Raw genomic sequence first — 18,001 nt, 5'->3', positions numbered from 1 at the left:
GCAGCTCTGCTTGTCTTAGCAGTCCCTACTGGTTATATATGCTTGAAAATAGAAGGGCCAGGTGAATCTGATTGGTTTTAGGGACTTCCTGAAACCACTGGATTGTTTACTTCTTGAGTTTAAAGAAGCTTCACTGTAGGATACTATGTTTCCCCTCCACTTAGAGCATCTGTTATTGTTTCACCTCCTGCATCACATCCTGTGTCTTAATAAGTTTCCTTCTGAATGGGAGTCTTAAATCTGGGAGGAAAGTGCTTACACAACCGGATACGACTACAGAGTGGCCTTAATTTGTAGGAGATTACTTATGCCAATGCCATTTCCTGTAATGGTAAATTTATTCCTTTTCAATTGCATTATTCTCAGGCTCCTAAAACAAATCTTTATGGGATCATTGCATCAGTAGGGAGGTGGAAGAATTTGAAGACACTTTATTTAGAAGTGCTTTTCTCAGCCTGGCATGGTAGTGCATGGCATGTCTTTCATCCCAGCACTAGGCAGGCAGAGGCAAGCAGATCTGAGTTCAAGACCAGCTTGGTCTGCAGAGAGAGGTCCAGAACAGCCAGAGAAACACAGAGAAACCTTGTCTTGAAAAACAAACAAAGAATTGCTTTTCTCTGTAAGTCCTCCTAGATGCTAGACATTTAGGGGAACTGCATACAATAAGATAACAAGAATTTAACTCTACTGTATTATTAGCTCTTAGTTGACTGCAGTGTCTACTCTGTAGCTTCATCGACTGGAGAGAGCAGAGCTTGAATTGTCAAATACAGAGCATATCGTTTAAAACTGAGAGGTAAATATAGCCTCATGTCACTATGGCTTGAGAATAAAACAAAACAAAGCAAGCAAACAAAAGCCAATACCCTCTATTTTGGCTACCTTATCAAAGCCACCTGGAGAGCATTTAAAAAACAAAACAAAACAAAACCCCCCAAACGGCCAGATTTCTGTCTTTGGGGCTGGGATATCCAGGAATGAGCCAGGATCAGCCTCCATAGGTTATAAGCCAGCCCTAGAAAACCAATAGAATAGCAGGGTCAAGGCTTCATGAGATAATGAAATGGGTTGGCTGGTGGAAAAGTTTTGACTTTCACAGTTCCCTGATTGTCTTATTTATGTTCGTGATTCTGAGGTTAATATCACTGTAGAAAGATCGGAGCTACTTAGCTGAGCACATAAGAGGCCTGTGTCTTGTTGCAGCCTCCGAAGCTATTTTATTTCGCACTGTGTTTTAGTGGAATCAGTGAGTGCTCTTTTTTTGTATGGCCTTGTTCATGGTATTCTCAGCTCCGTCCGTACAAGAAGGGCAAGTAGAGACTTGTCCGTATTCATATATGTTTTAGCTCTATTTTAGTGTCTCATTGTTCATCTTGTTTGCTTGGAAAACTAGCAATTTCTCACTGAATCTATCCTGAGGAAGTCAGTTATCTTAGAAAGATATTGTTACTCAGAGAGGGGGGACAGGGATCCTTAAACAGTGACCACAAGGAACAGCACAATCTGGGTTCTTTTAAAAAGGCTTGTAAAAAGATGGCCTAGTCGGCCATCACTGGAAAGAGAGGCCCATTGGACTTGCAAACTTTATATGCCCCAGTACAGGGGAATACCAGGGCCAAAAAGTGGGAGTGAGGGGGGGAGGGGAGTGGGGGGGGAAGGTATGGGGGACTTTGGGGATAACATTGGAAATGTAAATGAGGAAAATACCTAATTTTAAAAAAAGGAAAAAAATAAAAATAAAAAGGCTTGTAAGAAATGTGTAATTTCTGGCTATGCCAAGGAATCTCCCTGATGGTCCCTACCCGTGTGCATGCATAGCCCCAAGTTTCTACACATTGCTAGCCTGCTGCATGCAGTTTCCAACAAGAACGCTTGGAAATCTTCGAGTTGCTGGACAAAACTGTGAACCTCACACACAAGCAATGAGTATATGTTTAGTGTAATCATGTGTGACACATGCCGTGATCTCATCTGTTGTCGCTATAAGTCCACACTCTCAACACAAGTGAACACATGTTTTTATTTTACGTGTCTGGCAAAACTGTGCGCATAGCAGTGGAGGAGAGGCCAGAGCATTCAACATTCTTTTGTAGGTGGGTCCTCCTACAGGGAGGCCACTACTTGCCTTTGTACCCCAAATTATATCGGTTGTTTTTTTTTCCCATTTGTCTTAGAGGTTTGCTCACCTTTGATGTTAGAAATTAGCGATGTAGGCTTAAAAATAGCATGTTCAACTACAAGCATGTGTGTGAGTGAGCATGCATGTGTGAGCACACACACATACACACACACACACACACACACACACATACACACACATATACACACACACATGATCTTCAGTTCTGAGCGATAGAGGTGATGCCAGTTAAACTGTATAGCCACAGGCAACAATCAAGCAGCTGTAACATGTTATATATTTAGGGTACTTTTCCACCATGTGAGAGGCACAAGTGTCTTGTCTCCTTTAGAAACCTGGGCAGGTAGCCTAGCCTCCTGGGTACTTGCCTGGCCTGATTTAAGAGAAAATTCCACTCTCATTCCAGTTACATTTGGCCGACTTCCACCTGCCTCTCCAGAGACTGACCTTCAATTCTCTCTTCTGAGGTTCGCTCTGTCAGCCTTAAATAAAGGTCTTTCAGCGACGGATTAAAAGCACAAGGGAAAAAGCAGGCAGCTTCTACCAAAGTGTGATTCCAGGCAGCCCATGCCGATCCATACCACATGAAGAATGTAGTCATCTTTGAGCACTGTGTGTTCATTCTGTGTGAACTTCAGCTTTCTTCTGTTTGACTATTCGGTGATACTTCCTCTCATATAAAATGTATGAGTGCACATACATATATTAATTTTGGATACATCCATTGTTGCTTACAGGAGAGAACCATAAATAATTATAAAATGATATAAAATAAAGGTAGAATAATATCTGTATCTTATTAACCCTGTCTCTGTATTTCTGAGATTTAGTGTTGAAGCCAGTGTTGAAGCCCCCTCTGCTAAACCCTGTATCAGATTTCTTTGCTGCTCTCTCTAGAGATGGTGAGCAAACCCAGCATTTCTTGTGTGGTCATCAGCTTGCAGAGCCCACTGGAGTGTCATCCATAATCTACCTGTTTATATGGTTTCCTAGATGATAGAGAACCTGGGACTTCCGAGTTCTATGCAAATGCTATCCCAATATATGTTTTTCACAACTATAAGATAATAATTTCATCTTTCCTGAAAATGATTCATATACCCCCTTTTACTCCATTGTTCAAAGCTCTACCATGATATAGGGAAATGTGGGTGATTACTCTTAGTGAACCTTTGAGTTTGTCTGGCGAGCGTGGGTGACAAAGCACAGGTGGATTATGCAAAGTTTGAGTGTTTCTGTTTGGGTTTTATTGATTTGAAAAACACCACGACCAAAAACTGTGTAGGGAGGAAAGGAGATTTTTGTTTTGTTTTGTTTTGTTTTGTTTTGTTTGTTAGTTTGTTTGTTTAGCTTGTAGCTTATAGTTCATCTCCACTACAAAAAGAAGTCAGAGCAGAAACTCAAGTTTGAACACTGCTTATGCTTATTGCTCTCCATGGCTTATTCATTTTTGCTTCTGGTTTGGAAGCAGCTCCACAGTGGGCTGGGCCCTTCAATGTCAAACAAGAAAATGCCCTACAAGCTTGCCTCTAGGCTAATCTGATAGGGGCAGGTTTTTTTCGACAAAAGTTTCCTCTTCAAAGATTGTTTTGTGTCAGGTTGACATAAAAACTAACCAGTACAGTGGTCAATAACTCACAAAAGCTCCACCCCTGGAACTCTCTACAAAACCTAAAGGCAGTGCTCTGAATCAATGTCTTCTCAGAAATTAGTTACCCATTATACAACACTGTGGAGGGGCCTTGTGAAGCCTGTAAATTTCAGGAACTTCCTCAGGCTTTATATGATTTAGTCTGAGACTTGTAAGTTTCCTTTACTCCTTGAGTTTTACAAGGTTACTTCTTCCTTTCAGAAGGGATTTTTTCAATGAGAGGAAATAATTACACAGCAGTTCACCCCTCCCTTAATTCTTATATTCTTTCCATCCCCCTCCTCCACAATGTTAAGGGAGTGGCATAAATTCCTGCTTATTTTTTTGCCACATATAGCTGGGAGCTTGGCTGGTTATTACTCAGTAACCATTTCCCATAATAAAAGAATAGGGAGCTTTCCTCCAGGAGCTTGGCGAATAGCATCAGTAATCTATGGGAGCAAACATAAAGATTTAGAAAGCATAGTAGCAGACACATTACATATAGTTAACAAAATAATCGCAGATGCTTCTCTACTGATGCATTCTATTTTATTTTAATTCAAGACATGATTTATTGATATAGTTCTATGAATTATATAAAATCAACATGTTGACTCTCATTAGCAGTATGCAACTCAATAAATATACTGTGAAAATTGGTACACTAATTCTACATTAATGGATTTGTCTCAAGTTTCGCCATTATTTTTGAAATTTGCTGAAGTGCTTGATAAATACAATGAGTACTAGTCAGTGAAATGGCGTGATGGGTAAAGGCCTTTGCTAACAAGTTCAGGATCTGAGCTCAATCCCTGGGACCCATAAGGTGAAAATTTACTCTGCTAGTTGCCCTCTGAGCTCCACACACACAAATACATCACAGCACGGGCCATTTTGCTATCTCTATATCAATGCCAAAGTTCCTTAATTGCCAGCTGCTGCTCAACCTTATTTCCTTGAGACAGGTGTGTGTGTGTGTGTGTGTGTGTGAACCTGAAAGCTAGGCTGGCAGTCAGCAGCCCTTGAAGAGCCTCATATCTCCTCACTCCTACAGGGCTGCAGTACAGGAGGCTAGAGTTGTTTTGTTTGTTTGTTTGTTTGTTTTTTTTTGGGGGGGTGTTGTTTTTGAATGCTAGGGATTTGAACTCAGGTCTTTATGCTTACACAAGCGCTTTTACCTGCTGTGTCCCTTCCCTAGCTCTATGATTCTTTCTTAATTTTCTTTTCTTATGCCATGAAAACCTTTTAATTTTCAGTATCTTCTACTCAAAAATGCTTTTAGGACTAGAGTTTATGTGAGAGTGCTTGAGGTTTTTTTTTATCTTGGTGCCTGTGTTCAGGTTTGCCATGTCAAGTCTCTGTAATCACCAGTGTTGTTTTCTCAGCCTTATTTTAAAAGTGTGATATCGTCATTTTTGTTAGCAGTGATTCTTCTTATTTTAGACTAGGTACAGATTCCGAAAATAGCAAAACATTTCAGTGCATTTGATATTTAAATTTTCTATTGGGTGATTTAATATTTCTATTGTTGATCTCGTCTGCCTTGATTGTTTGTTTTCTCTATGGTGCAAGTTAGAGGTTTGGCCCAAAGGCTCCTATCTATAGAATAATTTGAGGAGCCGTGTATTTTGCAGTTGTTTCTCCTGGTCTATGCAAGACCTACAGATTGGAAGTACATCTCATAGGCATGGTGTCTTGGGGCTCCTACCCACTTTGGTACAGATGCTGTATAAGTAGTCATTGGCACAAGCGTGGCACGGCGGATTTAAGATCTGAAGCTTGCTCTTTGGTGCCTAGCTGATGGTTTGTTCAGCTCTTCTTCCCACCCAGGGAAGCACACCTCGCTAGTTTGTGAGCTAAAAGCCTTAGATTCTCCACCCCTAAGGGAACTAAGTCCTGGTGACTGTGAGCTAACTGTCCTGCCCCTTGCCACCTGACATCACATGGTTGCTTTATCACTCAGCTGTCTAGGATGTTCTGTTTAGCAACTCACCTGTGATTTGATTCTCTTGCGTTATCATTGAGTTATCAGTGCTGCATAGACATGGAAGAGGGCCGAGCAAATTTTAGCCTAGAACACCCAGAAGCCCATTGGGTCATGTTTGTGTTTTTTTAGATTTATGGTTGGAAAAATCCTGCATTTGTTCTGTTTCTTCTCAAGTGGCCCCACATCCATTCTCTTTCTGAATGAGAGGCGTTCTTAGCTTTGGTTCAGTTCCTCACCCCCAGGCCAGGCGGGCCTTCCCCTCATCCTTCCAACCTAACAAGCCTTCAGCATTTGTTGTGGTGCTTCTTAGGACATTCCAATGTGCAGTGTTATGACTGCCATCTAGTGGTAGAATCAGGTACTTTTAGTTGTTTTGTTTTGTTTTTTACATTTTATTCTCAGTGTGTGTCTTGAAGAGTAGAAATAGAAAGCTTGATTATGCTGGCATCCTGGAATTCTAAACTGCTTGGCATTTTAATCCTAATAGAACAGGAAATCGGAGTAAGAAAACGAAGTGAAAAGGCAGCTTGTCCAAGGCAGGTAGGATTTGATGGAATGGCTACTTTCTCTGAGGTAACCCAGCAATGGGGTCAGGCTCTCAATGCTTAAAACAGGTGATGTTCAGAGTCCCAGCTATGAACACTGACCTTTGAACCTGTTGTACATCAGGCTCCCAGAGCCAAAAGACACAAGTGCTGTTCCTTGCTCAGATTTTTAGTATAAAGCCGTATATAGATGTTTATTTGGGTTCATTAATTGCTTCATGTGCGAGTCTATGTTGCCTGGGGGAGAATATGTCTCATGTCTCTAATTCTCTGAAATATATGCAGGGAGCTGAAAACTTGCCAAGCATGGTCATTAACGGTTGCTTGCCAGCAGCAACAATGAATGCTGTGTAACAAGCCAGTGAAACATCTAACAGCTCCGAGTAACAACCATTTCTTTGCATGGATAAAGAGAACATGTGTTGGTTTATATGAACTAGGCTGGGCCTTTCCAAGCTTGCTTCCCTGTCTACTGTGCCTAGGGTTTGGGTCTGTGCATCTCTGGGACCCGGGCTGAGGAAGTAACAGGCACTCAAGGTGTGTTCTTACCTAAAAGCAGAACAGCACTTAGAGAGGCAAGCAAAGCTGTCATCAAATCTAAGGCCTTTCTCTTCATAACCCCCTGTATTTCAGCAGCTGAAGCTAGTCAGGTGGCAGAATCGAAAGCAAGGGGATTTTCTATACATCAAAGGAAACAGGGTGGAAGTAGATGAATAATTTTCTAGCAGTGCTCCAATCCACATCTGCAAATAAAACATTTAGAGAAGAGCAAGTAAGGTCTTTTGAGACAACACAGATTTAATGATTTCATACCAGACGGTCTGCCATGAAGCTCCTTACATATCAAAGATGTAAACCTCGAAAGACCTTTGAGTTTGGGCACGCATTCTGTTCTTCTCACTGTTATCTACACTCAGTGCTCATTCAGTGCCTGGCTCGGCGAGAGAAGCTATCTGGTCAAGCTACTCTAACAAACATTCCATAAGCTGTGAAGCTTATAAACAAAAGAAAATCTTTTCTTACAGTTTCGATGACTGGGAAGTCCAAGTTCAAGGTTACAACCAGGGTGGGGGAGGATCCATTTTCTGGTTCACAACTGTCTATGTTCCTGTTGGGTAGATACTTCTTATGTCTCCTCAAGGTGAAGGAGATAAAAGGGAGACTCTTTTAAAAGGACACAATTCCATGCATTGGTTCGTGGTAACTTTTTTCCTCCTGACCCAGTTTGCACTCAGAGATCCCACCTCCTAATAGCATCACTCTGTGAGAATTAGTATTTTAATTCCCCAAGCAATTGGCACAGAACAACAGGATATTAGTAAGCTTAGGGAGTTGAGGGCTCTCCTCATTTTTTATATTGGTTATCTTATTTATTTACATTTCAAATGTTATCCCCCTTCCCACTTAACTCTTCTATCCCTTCCCCCAGCCCCCCGGCTTCTATGAGGTTGCTCACCAACCTACCCACCCACTCCCACTCCTCATCTTTTAATGCTGGTAATTCTTATGTTTCTGCCTAAAGAAATTGGTATTGAGAATTATAATCACTGAATTATGGTGTTTCTCTCATTTGCTGTTCAGTGCTGTGTTGTTTGGGTGAAGAAATTATTATTATTATTGTGTACATATAGAAAGATAATCAGTTGCTCCATTATCCACTTAACCTCTGTACAGCTTCATTCTTTTTGAAGGGACAACATGGACCTTCTGCCCCTAATCTGATTCAGATGCTGAGACCTTGTGTACATTAAATCCACACAGAACATGTGAAAGGGTTTGTTTTGGTTTGGTTTTGTTTTTGAGTACATCCTGAGATTTTTCAGGACAAATAGGTCAAGCCTACAAGGCTGGTCTGACATGACTTGAGGAAGAGAGAGGGGATTGGCCTGGCATTTCATGGTATTAGGGGTCATGGCTAGGGTGAGGGTGCCCACTTATGGGCAGTAATTTGTAATTTGTGTGGTCTGGCTCTCTCGTCATGGTTAAGGGCTTTCTTGCCCTTTGGCTCATATATGGGAGCTGAAAAGGAAGGAAACTTTGGAAATTGTTAACAGTGAAACATCAAAAGAATCAAGCATGGGTCTACAGAGATGGCTCAGCAGTTCAGAGTGTGAGTGCCCACAGTTGTTGGAGAGGATGGGAGTTCAGCTCCCAGACCCCATGTTTAGGCTGGTTACAACATACCATAGCTCCAGACCCAGGGCAGTGGACATCATCTTCTAGCATCCATGGGTACCAAACTTAATAACACACACACACAGAGAGAGAGAGAGAGAGAGAGAGAGAGAGAGAGAGAGAGAGAGAGAGAGAGCGAGAGAGAGAGCGAGAGAGAGCTAAAACCGTTATATTGCAGGGCATAGTGGTGCATGCTTTTAATCTGAATACTAAAGAGACAGAGGCAGATAGATCTGTGTGAGTTGAAGTCTAGTCTCCAAAGCAAGTTTTGGGTCAGCCAGGGTTATATATTGCAGCTGTAAGAAGAAAAAAAATTATCCATCAATGGAGCAGAACTTGCATCATACCTTCAACACCCTGCTAGCACACACACATCTTCCCTGTACTACACCCTTGCTGGCTCCTTGATCCCTTTCCCACTGTTTCTGGCAGGTACAAAGGTATTTGTTTCTTTGCTCTGCAGCGTGGTTACCATGTGCTACATTGCTTAAGGTGCCATGGCAGACTGAGACCTGGCTGCACTTTTTGCCTACCTAAGTATGCTAAATATAGGAGCTCAATTTTTATTTTGTTCTTGGGTTTTGGAGTAAATGGCTTGTGTCTGCTCTATATGAATGAATATTTTCATTTGCTTTAAAAAATCATTGGAGAGTATTTCTGCATGTACTCATGGCTGGGTAAATTTGAATTTGTTTTCTTCTGTGAGGGATTACATCCTCTCATTCCTTATGTTCTCTGCCACTTTATCTTTGACACACATTTGTAATATTTTGGCTGTTATTGTCACTTAATCTACCTTTTCTCCCTTAAATTAAATGAACCCTATCTTTTTTTTCTTTTATTAGATATTTTCTTCATTTACATTTCAAATGCTATCCCCAAAGTCCCCTATAGTCTTTCCCCGCCCTGCTCCTCAACCTACCCACTCCTGCTTCCTGGCCCTGTCATTCCTCTGTACTAGGGCATATGATCTTCCCAAGACTAAGGGCCTCTCTTCCTATTGATGGCCGACTAGGCCATCCTCTGCTACAAATACAACTAGAGACACAAGCTCTGAGGGTACTGGTTAGTTCATTGTTGTTCCTCCTATAGGGTTGCAGACCCCTTTAGCTCCTTGGGTACTTTCACTAGCTCCTTCATTAGGGGCCCCGTGTTCCATCCTATAGATGACTGTGAGCATCCACTTCTGAATTTAGCAGGCACTGGCATAGCCTCACAAGAGAGAGCTATATCAGGGTCTTGTCAGCAAAATCTTTCTGGCATATGTAATAGTGTCTGGGTTTGGTGGTTGTTTATGGGATGGATCCACAGGTGGGGCAGTCTTTGGATGGTCTTTCCTTCTGTCTCAGCTCCAAACTTTGTCTCTGTAACTCCTTCCATGGGTATTTTGTTCCCCATTCTAAGAAGGAACAAAGTATCCACACTTTGGTTGTTCTTCTTCTTGAGTTTCATGTGTTTTGCAAATTGTATCTCACAATTACCTCAGTCAGGATGATATCCTCCAGATCCATCCATTTGCCTAAGAATTTAATAAATCCATTGTTTTTAATTGCTGAGCAGTACTCCATTGTGTAAATGTAGCACATTTTCTGTATCCATTCCTCTGTTGAGGGACATCGGGTTTCTTCCCAGCTTCTGGCTATTCTGGTAGTAGTATGTCCAATTTTGCGAGGAACTGCCAGACTGATTTCCAGAGTGTTTGTACCAGCTTGCAATCCCACCAACAATGGAGGAGTGTTCCTCTTTCTCCGCATCCTTGCCAGCATCTGCTGTCACCTGAAATTTTGGTCTTAGCCACTCCGACTGGTGTGAGGTGGAATCTCAGGAATGAACCTCATCTTGAAGCAGTGGCAGGCAAGACTTCCCCATGTGTAGTGACGCTTAGCTGCTTCTGTAGCATTTCCAAGTTTCCAGGTCAGTAGGCAGATGCATCACAGTAGTAAGGATCTACACTTCTAAATAGTGTGGGTGGTACATGCCCCGCTTCCGAAGCACTGAGCCCTCATCGAGCATGCCTTGGAGAAAGCTTCCTTGCCTTTGAAGATTGAAAGATAGATTTTAAAGTGTAAAGATAGGAGACAGTGGGAGTGTCCAAAAGGAGGCTAAGTGGGACAAGCCAGAATCCCCAGACAGAAATACAGCCGTGACTCTCAATAGTTAGGTAATCAGAAAATGTCTAATTTCTTCATATGGGGGTGTGGGTGGGGTGGGGGAAGGGAGGAGGGTAGGGTGAGAGAAGTCAAGGATCTATGTATGTGTGAAAGAGAGGGTAAGTAGAAATCTGATTTAACAATAAGCTGTTACTATTGGCCTCAAGTCTAGAGAGAATGGACAAGCACCTAACTTCTATCAATATTATTAGATGTTAGACCTTACACTGTTCTCTTTGAACTCCTTTCCCTCAAACCTTGGCATTAAAAACAGATAAGACCTCCTTTTAAATAATTAATTTTGAACTTTTAAAAATGTGATATTTATATGGGTGGGGTTTTAAATCCCTTGTGTATATTTGTGTACTATGTGCAAGCCTGGTGCCTGCAGAGGCCAAACTAGGGAATGGGATTCCCTGGAGCTGGACTTAGAGATGGTTGTGAACCACAACGAAATGGGCTCTGGGACTTTAACCTGGATCCTCCGGAAGAGCAGCTCCTGACTGCTGAGCAGTGGCATAGTGTCTGTCTTCACAACTTAGAGAAAACAGTTCAAAGTTTTGAGGTGTTCTAGTGTTTGGACAAAGCTAGGAACCTTAAAGTTTCCAGGGCTTCTGGGTTTTGTGTGTACTTCATGTTTACCTAACCAAAGAAACAGAGTCATATCAAGCTCACAGTCCCCGGGATAAATAGCATGCCTCTCTGGACCTGAATGTTGTTGACATTTACGGCTTGTGGCTCTGGGGAGAATGTTCACCTGAGCATCTCCGTTTCCTCCTCTGTCGTGTAGGCTTATCTATGAAAAGGTCTTCTTGGAAGTCTGTAGTGAGTGCTTAGGTCTGTTCTGGAGGCCAGCACTATATAAAAGAGTGCTCACCGTTTCATACTGACTGATGTGAACACAGTCAGGTGTAGACTACAGCTGTGGTGGGCCTGTATCTTCTGTATTACTTAAATCGTTTCTGATTCCGCCTTTGGCAAATTGGAGACTCTGCCAAGGCATTCAGCAGCAGAAAAGATGCCCCATTACTTTGAGCAGATCAGGAAGCCACCAAGGGAAGCCCTGAGTTAGCTTAAGTGCTTGATTAAAAAGGAACTTTGTGGACAGAAGTTCTTGTGTGTTTGTTCCGCAGAAAGTTGAATTCTGCCACTAAAGAGATTTTCTGTCTTTCATCTAAAGTGTTAAAAAAACAAATGAACAAGCAAAATACTGCCTCTTTTCTGGTGCAAAATATTTTCATTAATTTCTTAGCTTTCATGGAGTGTCTGGTGACTGCAGTGGAATTTACCACGTTCACGTCCTTAGATTTAAAATCTCTGTTCCTCTGTCTCACATGAACAAAATCTCAGCCATGAAATACCTTGTATCAGTTCTCTTCTTTACTATTAGTAGCATCCTTGGTCTTGTACTTGCATCTCAGGAAGATGGTGATCCTCCCTAAGAACATGCCCCAAGCTACTCTAAGGTGTTTGCAGGGCAGATCACCTCTCATAAGGCACGCGTGGAAACCATCAGTGTGGCTCTGGTTCAGGATTATTTGGGAACTTTTATTCATATTTTTTATTAGATTTAGTGTAGTGTATGTGTATATGTGTGTGTGTGAGTATATATATGTGTGTGTCTATGTGTGTGTGTATGTGTGTTGTATGACTGTGTGTGCATATATATGTGTGAATGTTTGTGTATGTGATTGTATAAATGTGTATATGAGTGTCTGTGTGTGTATGTGTATGTATGTGTGTGTGACCATGCGAGTATGTATATGTATGTGAGGGTATGTGTGTGTGTGTGATTTTGTGTGTGTGTGTGATTTTGTGTGTGTGTGTGTGTGTGTGTGTGTGTGTGTGTGTATATGTGTGTGTGTGTGTTAGTGAGCATGCCTCAGTGCATGTGTGGAGGACAGAGACAACTTTCAGGAGTCAGGTCTTCTCTTTCACCATGTAGGTTCTGCGGCTCAAGCTTAGGCTGTCAGGCCTGGTGATAAGGACCTCCATCTATTGAGTCATCTGCCAGCCCTATGAGGGACCTTTCTATTCTGACCTGTTCCCTTGTGAGATGAGGACTTAAATGAACAATCCCATTAATAAAGGCTGCAGTTCCTTCTATTACTCTTACTGACATCAGGGTGCACTTTGCTCCCACCTGTAATGGCAGAATGCTTAGCCAAAATATTTGCTTAAGGAGGTGACAGATCATACTTTGCTTGGTGCTGGTTTTGCAGGGGCCTCTTTTGTCAATTTGTTAGCAAGTCAGTCATAATTCTATATGTCACACCCTCACAGACACATTTTATATAAAATGAATAATTCTACAAAATAGTTGTGTGATTTCAGGGGAGGGTAGGGCATTCCTCTTTCAAGAATGTTGAATCAACTGGTTTCCTTTGACTGCTCTATAAGTTGGATTGACTGGGGTTCACATATTTATTGTAACATAGGTTGGAACTCTACCTCAAAGTTCATTAGAAAAGCATCTAGCAAATTTAGGAGTTGGCAAGAAGCCAGTGTCCCTGTAATAAAGTGGACAAGAAGAAGGAGTAATGTTAGGTGAGAGGAGACAGATCTCTCTCTCTCTCTCTTTCTCTCTCTCTCTCTCTCTCTCTCTCTCTCTCTCTCTCTCTCTCTCTCTCTCTCTCTCTCTGTGTATACCTGTGTGCTCATGTGTGTAGGTGTTCTCTCACATACCTGTGTGGTAGGAATATGGACACAGAGTTTGATGTCTGGTGATTTCCCCAATGGCTCTCAGCCACATTTTTTTGGTACAGGGCCTCTCACAGAACCCGAATGTTTCTGCTTTGGCTAGACTGTCTGGCCAGTGAGCCCTTGACTTCCACCTGTCTCTAGTCCTCTGGTTAAGTTCTTCAGCTACATATCTGGCTTTTATTTGGGTGCTGGGTATCTGAACTCCAGTTTTCATGCTTGTGCAGAAAGCATTGTAGCTACCAAGCTACCGCCCCAGCTCCTACAGGTAGGAGTCTTCATGCCAAGTTCCATGGAAAGCCAGAAGGCAGACACAGTCTGGATAGACTTTAATAGATTGTGCAGACTGTCATGAGGAGAATCAGTTTTGATGCTGGTGAGAGGGGAGTGAGGCACCCTCTGAAAAGGAGGATGGAGAGCAGGGAAAAATGACGATGGCTCAGACTACATCGGTGGTTGTGGGGATAGCAATGAGTGCTTTGATTCATGGTATGGTCTACATAGAGAGCCCACAGCATCATCACTGGAGCACGGTCCCTGAAGGGCTGCAGTGTGGCTAGGCATATCCCTCAACCACCCAGCTCCTCTCCTGGTGGGACTTACCTATGGTCTTCCTCTTTGAACTGGAGCCCCAGTATGTCTGCCTAACTTAGGATACTGAATTAGAGGAATGCTCTGTTTGTTGCAATCCAGACTTGTGACCCAGAACACACTTGTAAAAAACTGATTTGTCCCACAAAAGTCAGTGGTCACAGCATCTTGCTTTACAGTCCTCTGCAGTGTGAATGTCTGTGTGGTTCTATGCACATTAGCTATTCTGCTGAAAATGGAGCTGTTTCCTATACACAGCCAGTGGGGTGGCAGTTTTAGTAGCTGGCTGCAGCTCCTGTGTACGTAGGGGTCATATTTTTGGGATGAATTTCATTATATCCAGATGAAAAGTGGACTAGAAATTTATTTTTGTCTTGCTTTCAGCCTCAGTTCTCTCAGGAATCTCTCCTTCAAATGACAAATAATCTTTGCTTTCTCTGTTGATCAAGAGTCTAGAAAGGGCCCAGCATTAGAGTCTGTCTCTCTGTGTGTTTTCTTTTTTAAACAGAGTTAAAAAATAGAGCCCCGTGCTCTCAGATAGAAAGTTTCTTTTCTAACCTCTCTTAACACATCTATGTTTGTTCTCTGTGGGGCATGAACTTTCAGCTCCTTGAGGACAAACACCTGACCTATTCTTTATCTGGCACTCACTCATGCGCCTCTTCTCTTTTTAACCCTGCCCTCGCTGCTGAATTTGGCACTTTTGGTCTTACAGGATGTGTCCAAGGGAATGAGTTCCCCTTTTCCCAATCCTGGCCGTATCTAACAGCTCTCCTTCCTGTCCAAGCCTCGTCCACACCTTGGGTTGTTTGGAGGGTGGCTCCCAGCAGGGATTCAGGTGATGCACCCATGAATTCTCTTGACTCATTTCATGCTCCTTTGTAACTGGCTTCTCTTGTGATCTTCCAGAATACCAGGCTGCTATCCTACATCTGAAGAGGGAGCACAAAGAAGAAATCGAAACCCTGCAGGTATATCTCTTTGTTTCTACTGAACTGGCCTTCTGATGGTGATCTTTCCCTGGTATTGAGTATTTAACTAGATAGTATCTGCAGCTCCCAACTGCCAAAGGGCACCAACATCACTCTGGGATGAAAGCCTTGGATGTGGCACTTAATAAACTCTAGTTTCTGACTTTAAACAGAAAAATCACCATAAATGCCTTTGGATTTGGCTAGAAGTATAATTCTGTGTTTCAAATCAGGAAAGAAGACAGAGTATTGAGACTTCTACTGCTCACGAGAAGTATTTTAAAACTTGATGGTGCTGTCCACCCTGTAAGTCATTTCTGTTCCATGCACTCCTCTGCGTGCCTCTTAGCCCCTCCCTGCTGTATAAGAGATCATTCAGATAAAGGGATGAGTCATTGTGTCCCCAGGGCGAGCTGACAGGTGCCAGCAGCCCTGCCTCTGTTTGCCTTCTAATTATCAGTGTCTAGGGTTAATGTTTACTTGTAAGACATATAGCAGGAAGTTCAGAATCTTAATTTCAAGCTGCTGGATGGTGAATCAGACCTTGAGTCTAGTTTATTAGTGGGCAGTAGCCCTGTGTATTACCCAGGAAGGAGTAGCAGCAAATTTGAATCTGTTCCCTCACGCTAACTCACTATTTGCCACTTTCATCAGCTTGTGGCTATAATATCCCTCCTCTTAAATTTTACTGACAAATAGAAATTATAATGCAGAGTGCACAGCATGTTTGGAAACGGGATGTATTCTGGAGTAACTGAATAGGGTTTATTTATAAATGTGCTATTTTAATGAACCTGTGGGTTGAATATTCTTCCTGTGCAGCCCGTTTCTGTTGACAAATAGGAGTTGAATCTAGTGTACAGAGCACACAAAGTGTTTTGAAATGTCATTCTTTGTAGCAGGACTGTTTGGAGTCCTCACTTCATCTGTTCTTAATGAGTAGACTCCAGACTCTCAGCAGTGAGTGTTTAGGTAGGTAATACATGGCTGCTAGTCACTCGGACTTCACTTGTAGTACCTGATAACCTCTCCTCAGTTATTTTCTCGCCTCTCACCCTAGTAGCATTAGACTTTCAGTCTCTGTGAATGCAACTTTCTGAAATCCGACATATAAGTGAGATCACTTAGTATTTATCTTTCAGTGCCTGGCTTGTTTTTCTTGACATCTTTCAGGTTCATCTTTGTTAACAGCTGAATAATATTCCACTGTATATGAGCATAGGCCACATTTTATTTATCCTTTCACCAGATCGATTCTATATCTTGGCCTTTGTGAACAACGTTGTAGTGGGCACAGGATTGCACCTGTATCTTCCTTTTGGTAAATATTATAGTAATAGAGTGCTCATTTGTATGGTGGTTTAGTTTTGAATAACTCTGCTAGTTTACATTTCTGTAAAGAAAGCTTAAGTTAATGGCTCTCTTTTCATCATGTCCTTGCCAGCACTTGCTTTTTAATAAATTATTATTATTATTTGTTGTTGTTGTTTTGGCAATAGCCATTATGACAGGTGAGAAGTTATACTCCATTGAGCTTCTAATTTGCATTTCCCCGACAATTACTGATGCTGAACACATTTCCATTATCAGCTGGCATTGTATATGTACTTTTGGGAAATAGCTATTTCTTTCCTAAATAGGCTTGCTTCCTGTTCTGAGATTGATCATCTGCTGCCCTTTGTTTACCGACTGCTAGTCATTTGCTATTAGATGTGCATAAAAGCAAGTCATTTAAAAAAAACTGTGACACTGTATTGGGTGATCATGAAATCATTGCAAAACCGATAAGTAGCTAGTGTACAGATATGCGTCATGCCATCCGTTCATCCAGATTCACATGATTTGAAGCGGGAATACATTAATCTAACAACAGAACAAGGTGGGAAAGTGCATCTCACTCTAGGGAAAAAGGCTAGATGGCAGCACTCACTTCCTTTGCTGTAAAATCTCCTCACTTCCTCTTTTCTTTGTGGTGGGATGGGAAAGGTTCTGAGCAGTCCAGGAGGATTTGAAGTTGACAGCAGATGAAGAGCCATGCAGAAAAGGGGAGGCGCAGAAGGGATTCCGTAGGCAGGCTTACTGACAGGGAAGTGGTCAGGATCACTAGTCTTCCACTTTGTAAATCAGCCCGGTGAGGAGTGGGCCAACTCCATGATATTCACAAAATGTTTGGCTTCGGAGTTATTACCCCAGTGGGCAGTGAGCTAAGCACATCATATGTACATTACGCCGCAGAATCCTCAGATCCTACACTCCAAATGCAGAAACACTTGGCGTGTTATCCAGCATCCCCAAAGCAGAGAAAGGCATGTTTGGGCCTTATGGTTTCCGTCTGTGGTCCTTTGTCGCTGTTCTTTGAGGTGAGCCTGTGTGGTAGGAGAAGGCTGTTGACCTCACTGAGCATGTGAGCCAAAGCAAGAGACTGGAAGGGCCCAGGAACCCACTGTTCCCTTCAAGGGCCCGCCCCCTCACTTCCTTCCACAAGGTTGTCCTTCCTGAAGGGCCTGTCACCTTCTTTTTATTGTCCTACAGGCTGAGCACCAAACTTTTAACTTAAGCGCTTTGAGGGATCACAGGACATCTAAGCTAACATCTGGAGCTGGAGAATGAAGAGTAAATGACAGGAAAAACTTCAGTGGGAGGCTGATTCCTGTTTTAGATGTGAGCTAGATTGTGATATGATATGATATGATATGATTAGCATCACTGAATGCTAACACATTTTCATAATTACACCTCAGAGGTTTTGGAAAGTAAATTTCTCAAATCATTATCTGTTCTTTTGATGCTATTAGTAAAAGTAAAGTCTTTATACCCTAGATGTATGGTTCATGCCACGCTGCAGAAAGCCTGTAGTGAGCTACTGCTCTGTGGGCAGTGGGCCCAGTTCCTATAGCTGACTATTTCTTGATGCATGCCTGCAGCCACAGGCAGACAGCCAGAGGTCAGTGGTCTGTCCCCAACAAACTATTCTGTTTCAAATATAGCATTTTAAAGACTGAAACAGGAATCCACATTTTAAATATAGAGATGTGTATGAAAGAAGCAGATACCATTCATAAAGTACACAAACCAAAACACAGACTGGCTGTCCTTGTGAATTCTCTCC

At 42.3% G+C, this 18,001-nt stretch overlaps 1 protein-coding gene across 4 annotated transcripts in view; it reads left to right on the top strand.

Annotated features, from left to right (window-relative positions):
• Positions 1–18,001, top strand: part of Fmn1 (formin 1) — a 368,942-nt gene that overhangs the window by 134,384 nt on the left and 216,557 nt on the right. For all 4 annotated transcript variants that reach the window (XM_085834577.1, XM_029474561.2, XM_085834578.1 and 1 more), the window contains one exon: positions 14,831–14,892. In XM_085834577.1, coding sequence (XP_085690703.1) covers positions 14,831–14,892 — 62 coding nt within the window. The remainder of the gene's footprint in view (positions 1–14,830; positions 14,893–18,001) is intronic.

This window comes from Mus caroli, unplaced genomic scaffold, assembly GCF_978045245.1.
Source record: "Mus caroli unplaced genomic scaffold, Mus_caroli_1 scaffold_2, whole genome shotgun sequence".
NCBI classification, from domain to species: Eukaryota; Metazoa; Chordata; class Mammalia; order Rodentia; family Muridae; genus Mus; species Mus caroli.
Note: the sequence above shows the minus strand (reverse complement) of the source record. Positions and strands in the feature narration are given on the sequence as shown.